The sequence below is a fragment of the Melospiza melodia genome, chromosome 3 (genome assembly GCF_035770615.1).
Source record: "Melospiza melodia melodia isolate bMelMel2 chromosome 3, bMelMel2.pri, whole genome shotgun sequence".
NCBI lineage: Eukaryota > Metazoa > Chordata > Aves > Passeriformes > Passerellidae > Melospiza > Melospiza melodia.
In genome coordinates, this window is record NC_086196.1 from 110,655,081 (window position 1) to 110,672,621 (window position 17,541).

Here is a 17,541-nt window from a genome sequence, read left to right on the forward strand (position 1 = left end):
GAGGAAGATGCACCAACACACTGTGGTACAGGAAAAATTCCAGGCTGACTTGGGAGGAACAGGGGGATGACAAGAAAGGGTCAGGGCGCATGCAAAACTTCAAAAAATATTCTGAGATGTACTTAAAAGTGCATCAAGGCCAATCTGATGCTGGTAACTCAGAACTAACAAACAATCCAGGCTCTAACACTAAGACAGCTGAAATATTTGATGTGTAGCTACAAATGAAGGCAGAACACCAAAACCACTGACTACAACTCCATAATTATCTCTTTTCTTAGGTCATCACAGCACAGCTGACCCAAGAAAAAGGTCAGGAAAACTGTAGTTCAGTATAGAAAAGTATCCAGTCACTTTGATTTTGTATTTTCAAAAGGATCTGGTTATTTTTTCTGAAAGCTGTTAAAGGGAAATAAATTTTCTCACATACTCCTTCCCAAATGTGTTAGAACCAGCATGTTGTATCTTCACCATTTCCATTTCCTCCTCAAAGCTTAATGGGGGGAGGTGGGAAAAAAGACAGAACATCTACATTTCTAACAGTTCCCTGTTTTATTGCAGTACATCAAAGTAGGTTAATATTAAGTGTGTTACCAACATAAAATATTGGTGGTAAGTCATTTTTACATTGTTGACTGTTCCACCTTAAATATTTCTGTGCAAAAGAATCTACATCATTGTTCTGTAGCAGAGAATCTCTTACAATGTCCCCTACAACATTGAGGGCATTAAACAAAAGAGTGAGAAGAGGCAAAAAGCAGAATTTTTCCCCCACACGCACACTTGTCAGCTTTTATACTCTAAAACAAAAAAAAGTGATTACATCTATGCCATGCAAAACTGTACAATAATATTACAATGAAAAACCTAAAAAACATATTTTAAAAATAAATGATATGAAACTGTCATACATAAAAAGGCAGGTATAGCAACACTGGTTTGTTTGTGGATTTCTTCCCTGTAGATGACTGTCTCAAATGGAGAATGAAAATGGGTTGTACTGAGCTGGAATGAGAGGAGCTGGAATTCAGACTGGAAAGCCTGCAGCAGAGCGGCCTCTGGGGGTGTTCATCAAACCAACTGTGAACACAAAGTGCACAGAAGGGTGCTCACACTTGGTGTTAGTGCAGAAAAGCTGTCCCATTTCCTCCATGGAACGGGCTCGTGTTCACAGAAGAACCCTCAGCAGGAATTGCTATGTGCCACTTGGATTCTCAGACTAAGGCTCAGGAGCTGGGGGTACTTGCACTGCATGAAGTTTTACCCTTAATGCATTCATAAAATGGAAAACTTTTTTCCACCCAAGGGCATGTTTGTCCTGTCCCTCAGGGTCTGGCCATGCAATGCAACACAGGGCCAGATTCTGTTTCTGTGGTAATAATCCAGCTGTTCTGTTTGGAAGGGCTGACACACTGTGAACCAGTTAGGTGCATTAAACTACATTTCTATAAATAAACTGCTTTTTGGACTTTTTTTTGTATGGCAAGACCCTTAACTTCCCTCTGCCATGTACCTGAAAATAACACACCTGGGTTGTAACTTATCAGAATCAAATCAAAGAGAGAACATTCCTGACTCAGTTTTGAAACTCATTTAAATAGGCAAAATACACATTCATAACAAGCCACAGCAATTAATGGAGGGAAAAAGGAGCAACTATTTCACCACAGTCTCAGGAATGTTTTTTTGAAACCACCAGCTGTCTTCTACAGGCCAAAGGCAAGAGAGAAGAGAGGACTGTAGCCCTGCTTTTGGGTTCATGAAATGTGGGAGGAAGCCACATACCTGTGTGTGCACACGTGCAGGGGAAAACTATTTACCAAACCTATTCCATCCTATAACCTGGAATCCTTAGTAGCTGCCTGAATCTGTTCAGATCCTTGTTGCCATCAAAATAGATGAAAAAAAAAAAAAGGCAAAACCCCAACAACCCATATGTTCAAGCACTGTCAAAAATGCAAACAAACACCTTCAGTCTCAGCCAAAAGGAAAAAAACCCAGCTAGAAACACATCCTGTGTACAGAGAACATGTGCCACACCCAGGAATTCAGGGGGAGGTTTCAGTTCCCAGAACAAAATGCAGCCCTCGACCTGTGGAGTTGAAGCAGTGCTACAGTGCCAAGGAGCAAACATCAAATACAGGAGACAACTGCCCTGGAGATACCAGTCAAGAGTCTTACAGTTCAAATGACCAAGTTACTTTTCCTTTAGAAAGCTCAGCTGCAGTATGCATACCAACAAAAAGAGATGAGTGTGGTTTCAAATTGAGTCTGTAACCAAATGGTCCCCAAATATATAAAACTATTTAAGCCCTAGGACAATTTTTCTCTTTTCCAATAAGTGATGTGGTCATTTGCTTTTCAACTGAGAGAACAGTTGCTGTTTCTCTTCTGAACAGACACATATAAAAATGCACAGGACCAAAGTAATGATTAAATAAACCCTAGAGAAGACTGATGAGGCTTGGACATTGTAGTGTACAAACAGTGTGGGCCTGTGGAGCTCTCATCCTCTGAGCTTAGTGTTGGACACAGCTGACCTATGCTCTGCCTGAAAATGCCAGGGTTGGTATCAATAGATTGCAGGCACTGGAACAGAGCAAACACAGGGGTTTACTCAATTTAATGTTTGCTAAGTGGTGGCTCTTCAGGTTCCATTTTCAGATAGAGCTTTAGCACAGCTGCAAAAAAATAAAGTCCACGGAAAACGATCCTGTGACCCTCTCTCAGGGGACTGCCATGCAGGCTGCTCTGTCTTTAATGACTACTGTTTAAATGCCTTCTCTCAACATCAAAATAAGATTATTATTTAAATACAACATACAGTAAATACAAAACTAGTCTGCAAAGGCTTTGAAAAGTGTGTGGACATGCTTCACCAAAACAAGGGAATTGTGGGGAAAAAGCAGTGCCTATACTTGAAGCAATATGCAGCCTTTAAAAAGAAGCTGATGTGGAATTTCAATAATGCCAATAATGCCCTGCCTATCTGTCCCTCAGAAATACATAAACTTTTCTGGGAAGAATTACTTTCAGATGCTTTGCTCTTTGCTAAGGCTTTTAATTTCAAATGCCAGGCTTGCAAAAGTAGTAGGTCTGAAGTGAAAACAAACAACACAACCAGCTTGCTACTCTGAAATACCCAAATAGGAGAGAGACAGGCTTTTGATATGATGGTTCCTACAATAATTTCTTGAATCCCTGTCCCAAAATAACACTGAATTAACTTAAACTTGGATAAGCCTCTTGATTCAGAGTGAAAGAGAAATCTTACCTATGAGACCCAGCACGATTAAATGGATTAGATGATGCGTGTCTTGTTCCCTATGTCACATGTAGATCATACCTGGAAATTACTGTACATGGTTTCAACTTACCTACAACCTCTATTAGGGAAGACAGAAACTGCAAAACTCCAAACACCTCTGTGTGGGTGAAACTCTACATAACTGCTGACTGCAAGAACACAGAATGGTTTAATGAGAGCCATAACAAGTTTCCAAAACCCACAAACCCCAATAGTCTAAATACAAAAAGCCCTTATGTGTTTGAGTATGGTCATAGTATGAAGTCAGCAACAACACTACTGGGAAGAGAGGCTCATCCCAAATGAAAAGCACAATCTGCCTTGCTAACTAAAGAGAAGAGACATCTTCCTCTTACCATACATCTGCTATCAGTTTCTCATTTATTCTGCCGACTGGGTGACCACTTCAGCTTTTTATTTATTTTTCCAGCTTCAGCAGGCTCTGCCTTTCACTGCAATACTTCCTGCCCTCCAACCTGCCCTGCTTTTGGAACCAAACAGCAGGTGAGCACATACAAACAACTGCAAATTGCACAAACCCACAGCACAGGTAGGGGGCAGAGGAAAACCAACCTTGCCAGTGCAGCAGTTGTGGGTCACCAGGCATCTCTGACTACCACAGTGTCAACAGTGTGAGGTCAGTCTTCAAGGTTCTTTGTTGCTACAGTGACAGCAAAGCCAGCCAGGGCCAGCTTTGGGCTAAGGGCACTCGTTTGGCTGATGTGTATTAGCAACCAGTATTTGGTAATGACTGTAAGAGTTTGCTGCTCAGGGATGGTCAAGGAGGTCAAGACTGCTCCCTTCTGAGTTAAACCTGCTGAAAGGCTGACCCAGGGGAACAGTTTTCCTGCTGAATCCAGCTGCACTGAACTCCCTTGCTGCCTGAAGGACCTCTCCTGTAGCTGCTGCAAGGCTCCAGCTCACAGGTGGCACGCACGGAGCCAGGGCAGCCTGTGGCTGGCTGCTGGGACAGGGCCTTGCTGCCAACTGCTGTAGTTTCTGAAAAGGATGGGGACTGTGAGGAAAACAGGAATTACAGCTTCAGTTCTGCTACTGAAGGCCAGAAGGAGAGAAGTGTAGTGAGAGCACTGCGGGGGCAGCGCCGCGAGCGCGTGGAATCTCTGTCCTGCCGGAGGTTTTAGCCAGACCTCCGAGTCTGTAAATCACCGAGCATGAAAACAGGGACAACACAAATCTTAAATTAAAGGCTCTCTTAAATAAGCATCCATCTTCTGCTGCATACACAATGCTTTTTTTTCTTTGAATATATACATACGTATTTTACTCTAACATCTGCGTATTTATTTAAACTCTGTACTGTAGTAAAATATGCATCATTTTAATCAATAAGGATTTGCTGGCGACAATCAGATTGACATTCAAACGTGGTGGCTGAAAGCTTTTATGTGCCTCTGACATACTGATCATTCCCCATGGTGGGGAAGGGGTCTCTGTGCTACTTTTGTACAGTACAATGAGCTATTGTATGAAAACAAAATCCCTCTGAATTTTCTCTTGTTGACACTGGTCTGGTCTACTTACGCTACCTTTTGGGAAGTGGAAGGGGAGTGGGATAAATATGTCTTTAAAAATGAAGCAGCTGTAACCACAAAAATGAAACCAATACTAATACAAATCTACAGCATCTGATATTTACCAACACCCTAGCTTTGCTCATTTGCTGCTGTCAGATCTGGGGAGGTGAGGCAATGCTGAACAGTGCTGAAGGCGACCAGCTTTTACCTTCCTCTGTACCCCACTCCCAGATCCTTTTCCGACAGGGAATGGGGAGGGTTAGGAAGATGAAGGTGAGAACTGGAGCAAGTGAAGGGGGCAGCCATGGGGACAGCAAGCTGATGTGATGCCAAATCTGAATGCTGAAGCAGTTCATGAGTCCCAACTCACGTGGTCAGAGCTCTCCAGGGAGAGGCTCTTGGTCTTGTGAGGAGAAACCGGGCTGGGAGGGCTGCTGAGGTTGGAGCTGTTGGATGCCGTCGAGTGTCTTGGAGAGTCAGAGTCCTGCAGCCCAGAGACACAAAGGAACACCAGTAAGTAACAGCACAGCAAGTTTGGGGATCACTAAGAGTCTCCCAGCAACAGTGGCTGGATTCAAAGGCCTCTGCAGATTTTGCTTGTGTCCAAAAATCCTGAGGGATCTTTTTTGCTCACAATTTCCAAGGAGAGCCGAGATTAAATGGTCAGGTCACTCTGCTTTCATCAGGCATAAGTGATACTGACATAAGGACACAGCACCAGCGGGATTCTGGCAGTCTGTGTGTTGCCAAGGGCTGCCTGGCCAGCAGAGTGTGCAGCTACAACAGCTACTGCGTTTTCACAGATTATGATCAAGATGCTCTGGCACTAAAATGAGAAATCTTTGTGGCTTCATCACAGCTTCCTGTTCTATGTCAGCCCCAGGGTATCAGTTCAAACATCCTACCAAGTTACTTGGATCTTCCAGAGCACAGGAGAATGCAGCTCTGAGCCTGAATTTGGGCTGACAGCTGCCTTTCAGCTTCCACTGGCAGGATATCTCCAGTATCATGAAAAGCCTGTGTGATCTCTTATTTTCACAATCCTTGGTAAGAAAATGGGTTGGGGAAGTTTTGTAGGCCAGTTTCAGATTGAACCCTCCCATGTAAAACGATTTTGGCTGGAGGGACTGAGTTTAGCACTGTGCAGGATTTCAGTCCTATCATAATGATAGTCTTGACTGCACAGAATAGAAATTATTAAATCAATTTCCTGCTCTAAATGAAATCATAATTCTTAAACTGCCTTGTTAACTTCTGAGTACAAAGTGTCTCCTGTGAAGTGGTTGCTAAGATAGCTTATGAATCTTTGCACATAAAGGCCAAAAGGAACATCAGCACTTCCAGCTGTGATATGCCATGATCAGGCTGTTACTCTACTGGGCCTGTGTTTGGGGGAGCCTTGCTACCCACATTTCTCCAGCTAAGGAATGCGCAGAAAAGCAGAGAGCTTTTTCTGCATCCTAAATACCAGCACCAGAGCTGACACTTTGACCACAGCCTTTTGTAGCTTGAAATACAGGAAATCCACCTTTCCACTGTCAACGACTCCCAGGCTTGTAGCCAACCCCATGAGAGGACTGAAGTGCCTCACCTTTACCCACACCTGCAAGGTTTCTCCTCCTGCTGCAGCCACTCACCTCTCGCTCGTAGTCCCTTGTGGGCGCATCACTGCCCTGGTCCAGCCCCCCTGAGGACAGGGAGCCATCCGAGGGCGATGCCATGGGCTGGCGCTTTGCTCCGTAGCTCCCTCCCGAGAATTCCCTGCGCAAAGCGCTGCCGTTCTGCGCCGACGATCCTGCAACAGAGAATCAAACTGAGCTACAGAGTCACAGAATAATGAGGTTGGAACTCTGAGATCAAGTCCAACCTATGCCCTAACACCTCAACTAGACCACAGCACCAAGTGCCACGTCCAGTCTTTTTTATCTTTGCAATAGAGGCAAGAGAGGCATCAAGAGCTACACACAGCTCAGCAACAAAATTCACAACGATGAAGTGTCACAGACATATTTCATGAAAAATACTTTTGCTAGGATTTTTTCTCCTGAGAAACTGAGAGGTCTCAGGAACAAAATGTAAACAATAATTATCAGCTGCTGTGGAATGTAAAAGGTGCATCTTTGATTGGTCTCATGTGGTTGTTTCTAATTAATGGCCAATCACAGTCCAGCTGTCTCAGACTCTCTGGTCAGTCACAAGATTTTATTATAATTTCTTTCTATTCCTTTCAAGCCTTCTGATGAAATTCTTCTTCTATTCTTTAATATAGTTTTACTATATAATTTTCTTTTAAATAATATATATACATCATCAAATAATGAATCAGCCTTCTGAAACATGGAGTCAAGACTCTCATCTCTTCCCTTGTCCTGGGACCCCTGTGAACACCACCACAATGGAGCTTGTGAACAACTTGTCACTGATTTAAAACACTTGAGCAGGAGCAAAACAGTCCCAGGGCTAAGAATGCAATTTGAATTCTAACATCAATTAAAAAAAACTTGACAAATTACAAATGTACGACTCTCAAAAGCACTACCTGCTTATTCACGTGCTCCTTTGAAAGCAAGACTAAAATGCCCTGCTAGCCTTGGCAGCAACACAGTCAGCCATCACTTGGGAAAATCCTCATCCAGTGTGGACAGAATCACAGAATTTCTAGGTTGGAAGAGACCTTTAAGATCATTGAGTCCAACCCATGTTCTAACACCTCAACTAGATCATGGCACCAAGTGCCACATCCAGTCTTTTTTTAAACACATGGAGGGATGGTGACTCCACCACCTCCCTGGGTAGATGAAGCAACTGCAGGCAGCCCTTTCCCTGCCACACTTGTGCCCAGCCCCCAGAAGCAGAGAGCTGTGTTTGCTTACGTGCTGCCAAGCCGCTGCTGGCGCTCATGGAGCGTCCCGGCTCCGTGCGGGCTTTGGTGATCGACGGGATGCTGACGGAGCCGCTGAACACCGTCCGGCTCTCCTGGGGCCGCAGGTTCTGAAACGCACACACACACACCACGGTCACTTATCCACTGCTGCCTCAACCTTGCTGTTCTGCCCCAAAACACGGGAAAGCCCCAACCTTACCAGAGCTGAGTATCTGGGCAGCAAGTCAGCAAAAATTGCAAAATAATATTCTGCAGTTTAGTGCAGAGACTGGCAGCACACGCAACGCGGCAGTCAAGTGCTGAATTACATGGACATATGCAGGCAACTGAAAGAATACACGGAATAATTCCAGAATTTCCCTGAAAGAATGGCTTGCTAGCCTAATTAAGCTGCTGTGGGTATATTCAAGTCACACTGCATAAGGCCTTCTTTCTGAACACAAGCTTCCAAGGATCTCATTACAATTTCTCTTTGATGCCATTGTCTGTGCCGTGATTGTATAAGTTGATACAATATCCAGGTTAATCCCTAACGCTTGCAGAGTTATTAATAGATAGTGGATCACTCTGTATAGGAATTACTTAAGAAATTCCAAAGGTGCTAACAGCATCCCTCCAAACCTACACTAGTTGAGCCAAAGTAAGAAGCAGCCTCCTGTTTCCAGCCTGCACAAAGAGGAGGACCAGAGTCCTGTTTTGCTACACATTTTAATTATTGCTCCTGTTTTGAATCCTGAGCGTTCCAGTGTAATTTTCTAAACTAATCAGTTACTGGACTGAAGGGATCCTTTACTTAGGAGATAAACCACAACTTCCCTACTTGGATATGGCAGCTCCCCAAACATAAGCTGTCTTTAAAAGAAGGTGAAAGAGTACTTTGAAGTGATTTCCGGGAGATTTTATTTCTGCTTCTGTTAACCTACAGCTGACCTTAGGGGAGGAAGACCTCTCAGATTATTTAGCCCCTCTCTCTGTGCATGAGCTGGCTTCCCTGCCCATGTGTGTCATTTCAGCCCTTGCTAAATATGAGACCACATCAATAGAGAGTGATTATTAAGCCAGTATCATTAAGTTAAGCTAATATTAACTATTAAGCCAATACCATTAACTGGGAGTAGGTTCAGGGAACCCTCATAGATGCACTATGTGAAAGAAATGCAGGTAGCTCTAAGAATTACTTCCTTCACCCTCTACAGCGCCCCCTCTGCAATAACTGTTTGTTTCTTCCTATTTAAATTTAGTTATTTCCCCATCCTCACACTGAGAAGTAGCCATATATAAAACAATAGTTGCAAGTGCAATGCTTCTTTAAACTAGGATGTTAATGAAAATTTCAGATCAGAACAAAGATTCTATCCCACAAGGATATTCTCAGAGAACCTTGGTACTAACCATGTCTCTATTTGTATTTTAAAATGGGTAATTAAATTTAAGTTTTGTAAGAAACAGATTTTATACAGGTCAGACCTCATCAGATAAATTTTACCAACCTGCTGCCAAATCCAGTCTTACAATGATCCCGGGAATCATTGCTCTGACAGGCCCCTTTGATCTTACAGGCAACCCTCGGCTTTCCATTCTCCCAGGGTGCCAGATATGGCTGATTTTAATGTGCAGCAAATAAGAATTAAAATCTCTCATCTGCTCCCAGATCTCTCACAAACACCAGCAAAAGAGAATCAGAGACATTCCCAATGAAAAAGCCCTTTTTACTTCTCCCTTCTTCCACTGCTGCACCATGAGGATTTATACCTAAAGGCTTGAAACAGTCTCTTAAATTATTTGAGGGATACTATTGCTGTCTCTTGCTTAGCTTCTCCCTTTCTTTTTTGTTTTTTTAACATCAATAACCAACCTGCTTTGCAGTACAAAATACTGAGCTGCTGCATTTTCCCCACGTGACAAACTGAGATGCAGAGTTTGAGCATCCTGGCTGTACCTAAAGCATGGAGGCTCATTCCCCTGGCCATACACAAAGAACTGAGGGGCTGAGGATTGAGTTACTGCTGTGTCTTGACAAAGAAAGGAAAGCCAAGTGCAGCACTGGCTTTTAGCACATGTGCAGTGGGGTTAGTACACTGGGGCTGCAAGGCTGGAATAAACCTACAGAGGTTCGTCTTGCAAAGAGAACAATTCTGTTTACTGATAAGGTGATTAACCTCCTTCACAGTGACTGAGCTGGCAACATACAGGCACCAGGGGAAGGAGGGAATGAGTGGGTGCACAAAAAAGACTCATTTGTTCTAACACTGTGCTCTAAAGATGATTATTCTTCGTGCCCTCAGTTTGCAACGTCCATGTAATTCCTTGTAGGAAATCTCTCCACAAAGCAAATCTTTCATCATTCTTTGTTCTAAAAATAAAATAAGCACATGCCAGGGCTGCTGGCATTTTGGACCAAACCTCCTGGAAGTGGTGTGCACATGACGCAGGAAGGAAGGGGGTTCAAAGGAAAATGAACGGCGGTTATTAGCGGTAGTTATAAAGCAGCACAACACAGCAGGTTAAAAACACAGAAAACAAAAGGAAACCTGAGCTTGCTTTAGAGAGACAAAAACCCCTCATTTCGAGCAACAATTCAAATCCTAGCAGGAAAATTCATCCCCACTGCTGGACCAAACGGAGAAAGATGAAAGAAGTTGGGGAAAAGCAGCAGCGGAGAAGCTGCTGCTGAGCACAGTGAATCGCTGTGAAACAGGGTGAGAGATTATTTGGGTGCATCCCATTCCAGCTGGAGAGTGGAGCTGTGGGTGCAATCAGTGCCAGGGTTACAGAGCCTCTGCTCCTGCTCCAGCTCCCTGGGCACCTTCTCCAGCACTGGGATGAGGGGCAGGCTCTGACTGGACAGGGTCAGCACCCACACTGACTGCTTCTGTTCCTCTGTCCATTGTGCTGCTTGGTCTTGTTTTGGGGTTTGTTTTTGTTCTGAAGTAGTGCTCTCTGTTCATCACACTATAAAACTCAGCTTTCAACTCTCCCATGAAATAACATGACAGACTCTACTTTAACAAGTCATTTTTCAACTCCCCTATGGATTCCACACTATCCTGGTTCCAATATCCAATTCTACCTGGGACCATGGCACCCTTCTTACACTAACATCTCCAAACACAAAGGGAGGATGGACAGACATGAAACCAAACTCACAGCCTGGCTTTCCATACAGCTTCCAGCACCTCTATCCTCATGCCCCAAAGCAGACAAACAACTTTCCTCACACAAGACTAAACCTCTAGTGCTCCAAGGAGCTAACAAGGCAGGATATCTTGACACTCCAGGTTGCCCCTTCACTTTTCTTTCCCCTCCACTTTATGCTAGGAGGCTGCAACATTAGGATGAAGGAGGCTCCTAAAGAAAAAATTGAGTTATTGTCTGAAACACGAGGGGTCATTCCTTACTGATCCCAGGGAGACTACTCACATGAGAAAGGGAAGGTAGAGGGAGGGTCACAGTCCGGTGACACATCACTGCATGTTAAACACAGACAACTTTATAGCACAGTTGGATTAGAACAACCCTGTCACAACCAGAACTGAAATACAGCTTCAGTGACCCTATAATGACCCTCTAGGAGAGAAACAGATTTCAATTCAACTTAACAGTATTTTTTTTTTTGCATTTCAACAGAGCATTCCTCTCGTGTGATAATGCCTGTGACAGCTGGGACTCACAGCAGTGACACATGACCATGCATGTAACCAGTCAAAGCTCAGCTGTGCAAATTGGTTTTGGAGCCATAAGGAGAAGATTTATTTTCCTCCTGCATTTTTAAATTCAGTCCAGTGTTGGATGCAGGTATGTTTCCAAAACCTTCCCAGTGACAGGGCTCCAGCAGGGCAGCCCAGAGGCACTGGAAGCAGCCTGGCAGTGAAGCCTTGCCAGAAACCAAGAGCAATGTTCCCATGACAGCAATGGGCATGGCCTGGACCCACACAAATCCTGAGCAAACAACAGCATCACACACATCCACCTACAGCTTACTGCTGATTTATCTGTCCCAAGCAGAGCTGCAGGCCCCAGCATGGTGCAGAGCTGTGATGCACTGCAGGTACCAGTGTGCCTGCTTCACTCTGGTTTGCATTTCTACAGGACACAGCACACCCCAGGCAGGCAGACCTGGATGCACAATGCAAGGAAAAAAGGGAAAACCACTTCCATCCCTCCAATCTACACTGGAATTGGAAGGATACCTAAAGAACAGCATCCTACCTCAGTTTCTTCCTAAAACTACCAGGGTTAAGAGGATCTACATCAGCAAGTTGTCACTATCTTTAATTTTTATCCTGTTTATACATGTTTTAATTTAATTTATTTACCTTAACCTAAAAACTGCTTGAAGTACTAGTTGTGTCTGTCCCTTTCCATCTGTGTCCAGTGCAGTGCACAAATTCTCACATTCCACATGAATTCATCATAAACAAACAGCCTGAAAACTTGGTCCAACACAGATACATCCAGAACCTCTTCCTAATTCACCCTGGTATGCAGCCCTGTGACTGCTGGAGGATGAACACTGTGGAACAGAGAACTTCTCATTCAAAATTCCCACATCCTTCCTGCTGATTAAAAATTTCATTCTCATAGCAAAAAGTTCACCCTAAACTTTTCTTTTTTTTTTTTTCCTAGGGCCATGAAGTGTCTGTTTCTTGTCAGAGCTGTGGGAAGACCCCAGCTGATTGCAGAACGCAAATTGTCTGGGACAAAAGGAAATGGAGGGGTGAAGGAACAGCTTACAAGGGGTTTTCTCCCACGTTAATAGCCAGGCAAAAGGAAAACCACACAGTGTTAGTAGAGTGAACACCTGACTCAGCCATCCATACCCTCAGAGTGACAAAGTCTGGAGTACCGAGGACAGAGCGTGGAGGCGGGGAAAATGCAGGGTGTATGGAATCGTAAGAGAGGAATTTTTCAGCTGAATTAACAGTCATGTGGTAGATGTGCTCAAAGTTGCTCGGAGAGGAGATCAGACGGGAGTGATGATGAGGGAATTGATAAGGGGAACGCTGCTATCAAAGACAACAGAGAGAGAAAGCAATGAAGGATGGTTGTACAGGTTACACCGGCACCAGCAGTTCCACAAGAGCAGCGAGACACGGAGCAGGGACAGCAGACAGCAAACCCTGCTGGCTGTCAGCACACAGGGGCTGACACTGCCACCCCCAGTCCTCTGAGCACCTTCCTGACACACAGTCTGATGGGCTGCTGCCCTTGCTGTTGGCTAAAACATTAGAAACAAATAAAACTTTTAACTCATTGGGAATCGATTCTAATATTTATTATTTTTTGATATTTCAAAGAGCACCACAGTTGTAAAAGGTGCTTTACAGACAGTTGAGAAGCATCAGTTCCCTGCCTTGAGGAGCTTACAATCTAAAATAGACATAACACAAACAAAGGAAGGTGAACACAGGTGAGGTGGTGTGGGGAGAAGAAAAGATGAGCATACACAGCAGTTAGAGACTGTTAAGAGATTTCCTTCTGTTATTCATGCAATTTAGTGATTCCATTAAAATCATCACCCGTACAACAAACACAGAGTATTTCCAACAGTGGGAGGAACAGTGTTTTGATAGGGTGGGGACACAGGCTGTGTGGCAAGGTGAAGGGGTTAGTGTCAGACCACTGGGACAAGTCTCTCTGCTGACAGGTGACCAAGGCCATGTCTGTGGCACTCACATTCTCTGAACAGAGAGACATAATTCTCTCTCACAGGAATTTTCCTGGAGAAGCACAGAGAGAAGAAAACTATTCTTATCTCTACTTGCTGCTCCTACTGTTTTTGCACATGTGGAATGTGTTAGGGAGATTGTTTACCTGAAGTGATTTGTCAATTGGATTCTGCTGAGGATTGTTTTGATTCCTTGGCCAAATGGCTCAAAACTGCATCCTGGCTGCCTCAGTCACAAGTTTTCTTTAGCATGTATAGTGGTATAGTATCTCTTTAATATAGTATAGTATAATGTGATACAATATAGTTTTAATAAAGCAATTGTTCAGCTTTCTGAATCAATGGAGTCAGATGCCAATCATTCCCAGAGTTGGGGTCACCCTGTTTTTACTACACTGCTCCACACTGGCTCAACGCTGACAGTGCCAAGGGGAGCCAGCACTGCCATCCCTGCAGAGGATCAGCCCTCCCTCAGCACATGTAGTGTGAAAACATTGGGAAATTCAAATGTTTGTAACAGGTCAGCTGAGCAGTGTGCTCCCACAGCGTGATGTAAAGGAGGAGAGGGGAGAAATAACCCTGCAAACTGAACGGGAACAGTTTCTAATTAATCTCTATGGAATGTGCTGACACGAGTGCTTGTATAATTGAAAGTCATCTAAATCCAGATTTAATGGAAGAGATTTTCAAGGCTTGGTTTCCCCCCCTGTGCCATCTGTACATGCTCAGTCAGCCTGCAGTGGGCTGGTTTCCTATGGACACCAGTAAATCAGAACACCTTTTCTCCTTTCTAACTTCTAAGTTCCTCTTCCCCTCATCCAACTGATTTCATCTCCTTAAAACAGGTATTTCTGAGTAATATTAGAAATGTTAGGACTTAAAATATAAAATATGGTAAAAATATAGCTTACCCCTCCACTAAACCTAAGGCACTACTTTTTGTATGTGGAACGTATTAAAGTCTGGAAGAACATTAAGTCACATCCCAATACATATTATATCAAACATTATTGTTACTGTTCTCTTCATTTCAGCTGGTAAAATCCAACTTTGTTTTTTTAAAACACATGGTTATTATGAGGCTTTGCCTGTTAACCAAAACATCAATTACCACATTATGGCATATAAGACATAATATACATTAAATTGTTCTTAGTAACTTTAGCAGCATCTAAATATCAGTACAAGAAGCCACCATTCCAAAATGGTCCAGGACAGCAGACTTTGCTGAGTTCTCTGCAGAGAACTGGTAGCAAAGCCAGCTACATTCCTAAAAGCCAATAAGGGAGATATGGCAGTGTCTAAAACCACAAGCTAAAAAGCAGAGGGTAGGCCAGCTGCAGATCATGAAAATATTTAGCCAGCATTCACGAATGTGAGAAAGCCACGATATGGCAACATTTTAAAAATGATACTCCATGGAACTTTGTCCATAGACTCCACCATTAGATGCATGCATGGGGCTCCCATTTTCTTTAAAGAATACCAAATATAGATAAGTATTCATTTACTTTAAAAGTTTCTCAATTGAAACAAGCAAAGCTTCACACATCATCTAGAATGGAAGTAGAATGGCTCATGTATAATGAGGTCAAACTGAAGCATAATGTTCAAATATAATGGCAGTCAAGACCAGCTTTTGTATATAAAAATACTTAAGCATGCAGAATATGAAAGCAAAAGCAATCCTGTACATCTGATATACACAGAGAGGTGGTCTGTGCTGCAGTAAGTGCAGTTGCAGATTTCAGATCTTCACTACAAAGGAGCATCCACGATAAAGTGGCTTCAGGGGACAAGAGGGCAGAAGGGAGGCCAGACTGTACGGCCAGGTTAATTGGTGACAGGCTGCTAGGGAAGAAAAACATGTAAACAAATAAGTTTGGGGATACACTAACAGGAACCATTCCAAATTGTACAAAACAAGACAATGACCCAGATCTACAGCAATAAAACACAAATATGTACTGATTACTGCTCTGCTAACAGGAAACAACAGCTTCTGGTTTCTGGTGTGTTGCAGCCCACAAATTTGTGTGCCAAAGCCAGACCAAAAGGGCTCACCATGAAGAAAAGTATGCAGATTTACAGTTGCCTGAAACCCCCTAAATCTGATCTCCCTCTGAGCCCTGGCCATGGTTCTGCCCAAACACCAGGGCTCTACTGAAGTCAAGGGTGTCTGTTCATGGAAAGAACAATGTGGGACTAGACCAAGAGACTGTAACTTCCACAAACACACCAGAGTGTCTGGTGCACACCAAGAAAACTGGAAAACACTGGAAAACAACACTCAGAGAAAACATCTTTCTCCCCCATGTGGCTGCACCAGCAAGAGCAAACAAACAGGTAAATATGTTGTACACAAACAGGCACCTGATTCAACACAACAAACAGTGCAAAAGGGTTTGAACACTCCCTTTATTCCAGTTACAACACAAATTAAACTCTCTACAGCTGGTCTTTTAAAAGACACCATTAAACCAGCAGTGGGCAGAGAGCAAGCAGGCTCTGCACCCACCAGGCCAGGCTCAGAGCAGCACAAGGGCAGGTCCCCTGCTGCCCACAGACACAACCCAGGCATCCATCAAGGGCCATCACTACCAATCCCAACTCTGCTTCTCTCAGTTCTTGGCACTTCCCCTAAAAAAGGCAGTGGGGCTGAAGTGGTTAGTGTTTTTTTTTTTTTTTTTTTTTCTGATTCACATTGCATCTATGAAGTGAATATGTGCATATTAATGAATAAATACAAATACATACATATACCTAAAACTGTCATTTGCTTTATAAAGTTCACCCATGTGTGCTAGACAAAAGCTGGGCTGAGCTGGCTATTTAGCTTGTGACAATCTCATTGAACACAGAGATTAAAATATCTATTCTCTATTAAAACCTATTTCTACCTAAGGACCCTTTTGCCCATACAGCACTATACTGACTTCTGTGAAAGCTCAATGCTGGGTGAAACATTTCTATTGGAAGATCCAGCCAAACGGAGGTGCTCAAATAATGCAGAAGAAACTGCAAATGAAAAGTCCCACTCCACTCTTTCATGCACTTTCTGCATTCCAGTACCCCATAAAAAAAGAAGCTGTACCACCTAAAATAGCTGGAGGAAGAGAATTTGAGAAGACTGAGTATTAGCCTTGTACTGTTTGCTACCCCCAGCCTCAGCCCCAAAAATGTATTTTACCATTCACTTCCACAAACAAGAACAGGCATTCCCAAAGTAAAGTGCTGCAAACTTTGCCAAAGTTTGTTAAAAATAAATACTTTCTCTTCTTGTCTTCCTTTACAACCATACTAATCTATTAAAAATTACAAAGGAGATATTCCAGCTGCAAAATCAGGACACACACTTAGCAGCACACAAACCCTCCCACTTGTTCACCTTTTGGGAATAAGGTATGAAACTGGTGAAATAATTCCATGTCCTGGAAAAGGAACCACCATACAGATGAAGTGTACACAGGGTTGGATGATTATTCTTTTACCTTGTGTACTGATTCTCCAAGAAACATCCTTATTTTCCATGCCCTCTTCTCATTCTAAATTCCCTTCCAGTAAAACATTAGGCTCTATACATAACCTCAAATGCCCACACAACTCCTTTCCTTCTATTTCTGTGCCTGAGAAACAAAGTTATTAGTCTGGAATGGATTAAATGGAAACTCAGTCCAGGCAAATACCTTACAGGAAGCTGTTGGAAAAGAAAAAGCTGCCTGGACTGAAGTTGCTCTTGACAGAACATTTATTTCCTAATTTCAAGTTACATTTTCAAATTCACACACGTTCAAGTCCCGTGCTTGATGCAATTCTGTACCAATTAAGTTAAGAATACAAATACAGCATGACATTGCAAGGAACTGATGGAAAAATACACAACAAATTTGCTTTGTCTTGCAGCAACATCTCCCAGCATTAAGACTGATACTTACTTGCAAAAAGGAGGTTTTAATAATAACAACTTTTTAAAAAGAAGCTGCAGCAGTGGAAAAAGTGCAGGAATCAACTGTACATTGTACACATTTTCTAATTCTTCTCATAATTTTAAAGTGTGGGAAGTGACTCAAATTATTTTCAAAGCATCATATTGATTGGCAAAATAGCACAGTACCAGTCCTAACTTGAAACAGGACCTGTGAGCTAA

The 17,541-nt window shown here is 43.1% G+C and overlaps 1 protein-coding gene across 14 annotated transcripts in view; it reads right to left on the reverse strand.

Moving 5' to 3' along the window:
• Positions 1–533: 533 nt before the first annotated feature.
• Positions 534–17,541, reverse strand: part of CDC42BPA (CDC42 binding protein kinase alpha) — a 181,938-nt gene continuing 164,930 nt past the window's right edge. For 7 of the 14 annotated variants that reach the window (XM_063152594.1, XM_063152595.1, XM_063152601.1 and 4 more), the window contains 4 exons: positions 12,547–12,732; positions 7,716–7,833; positions 6,480–6,637; positions 534–5,326 (listed from right to left, as the gene is read on the reverse strand). In XM_063152594.1, coding sequence (XP_063008664.1) covers positions 5,195–5,326; positions 6,480–6,637; positions 7,716–7,833; positions 12,547–12,732 — 594 coding nt within the window. In that variant the 3' untranslated portion in view covers positions 534–5,194. Of the gene's footprint in view, positions 5,327–6,479; positions 6,638–7,715; positions 7,834–12,546; positions 12,733–12,986; positions 15,246–17,541 lie in introns of those variants that run through there. The other 7 variants (XM_063152608.1, XM_063152598.1, XM_063152606.1 and 4 more) reach the window with 3 other exon arrangements.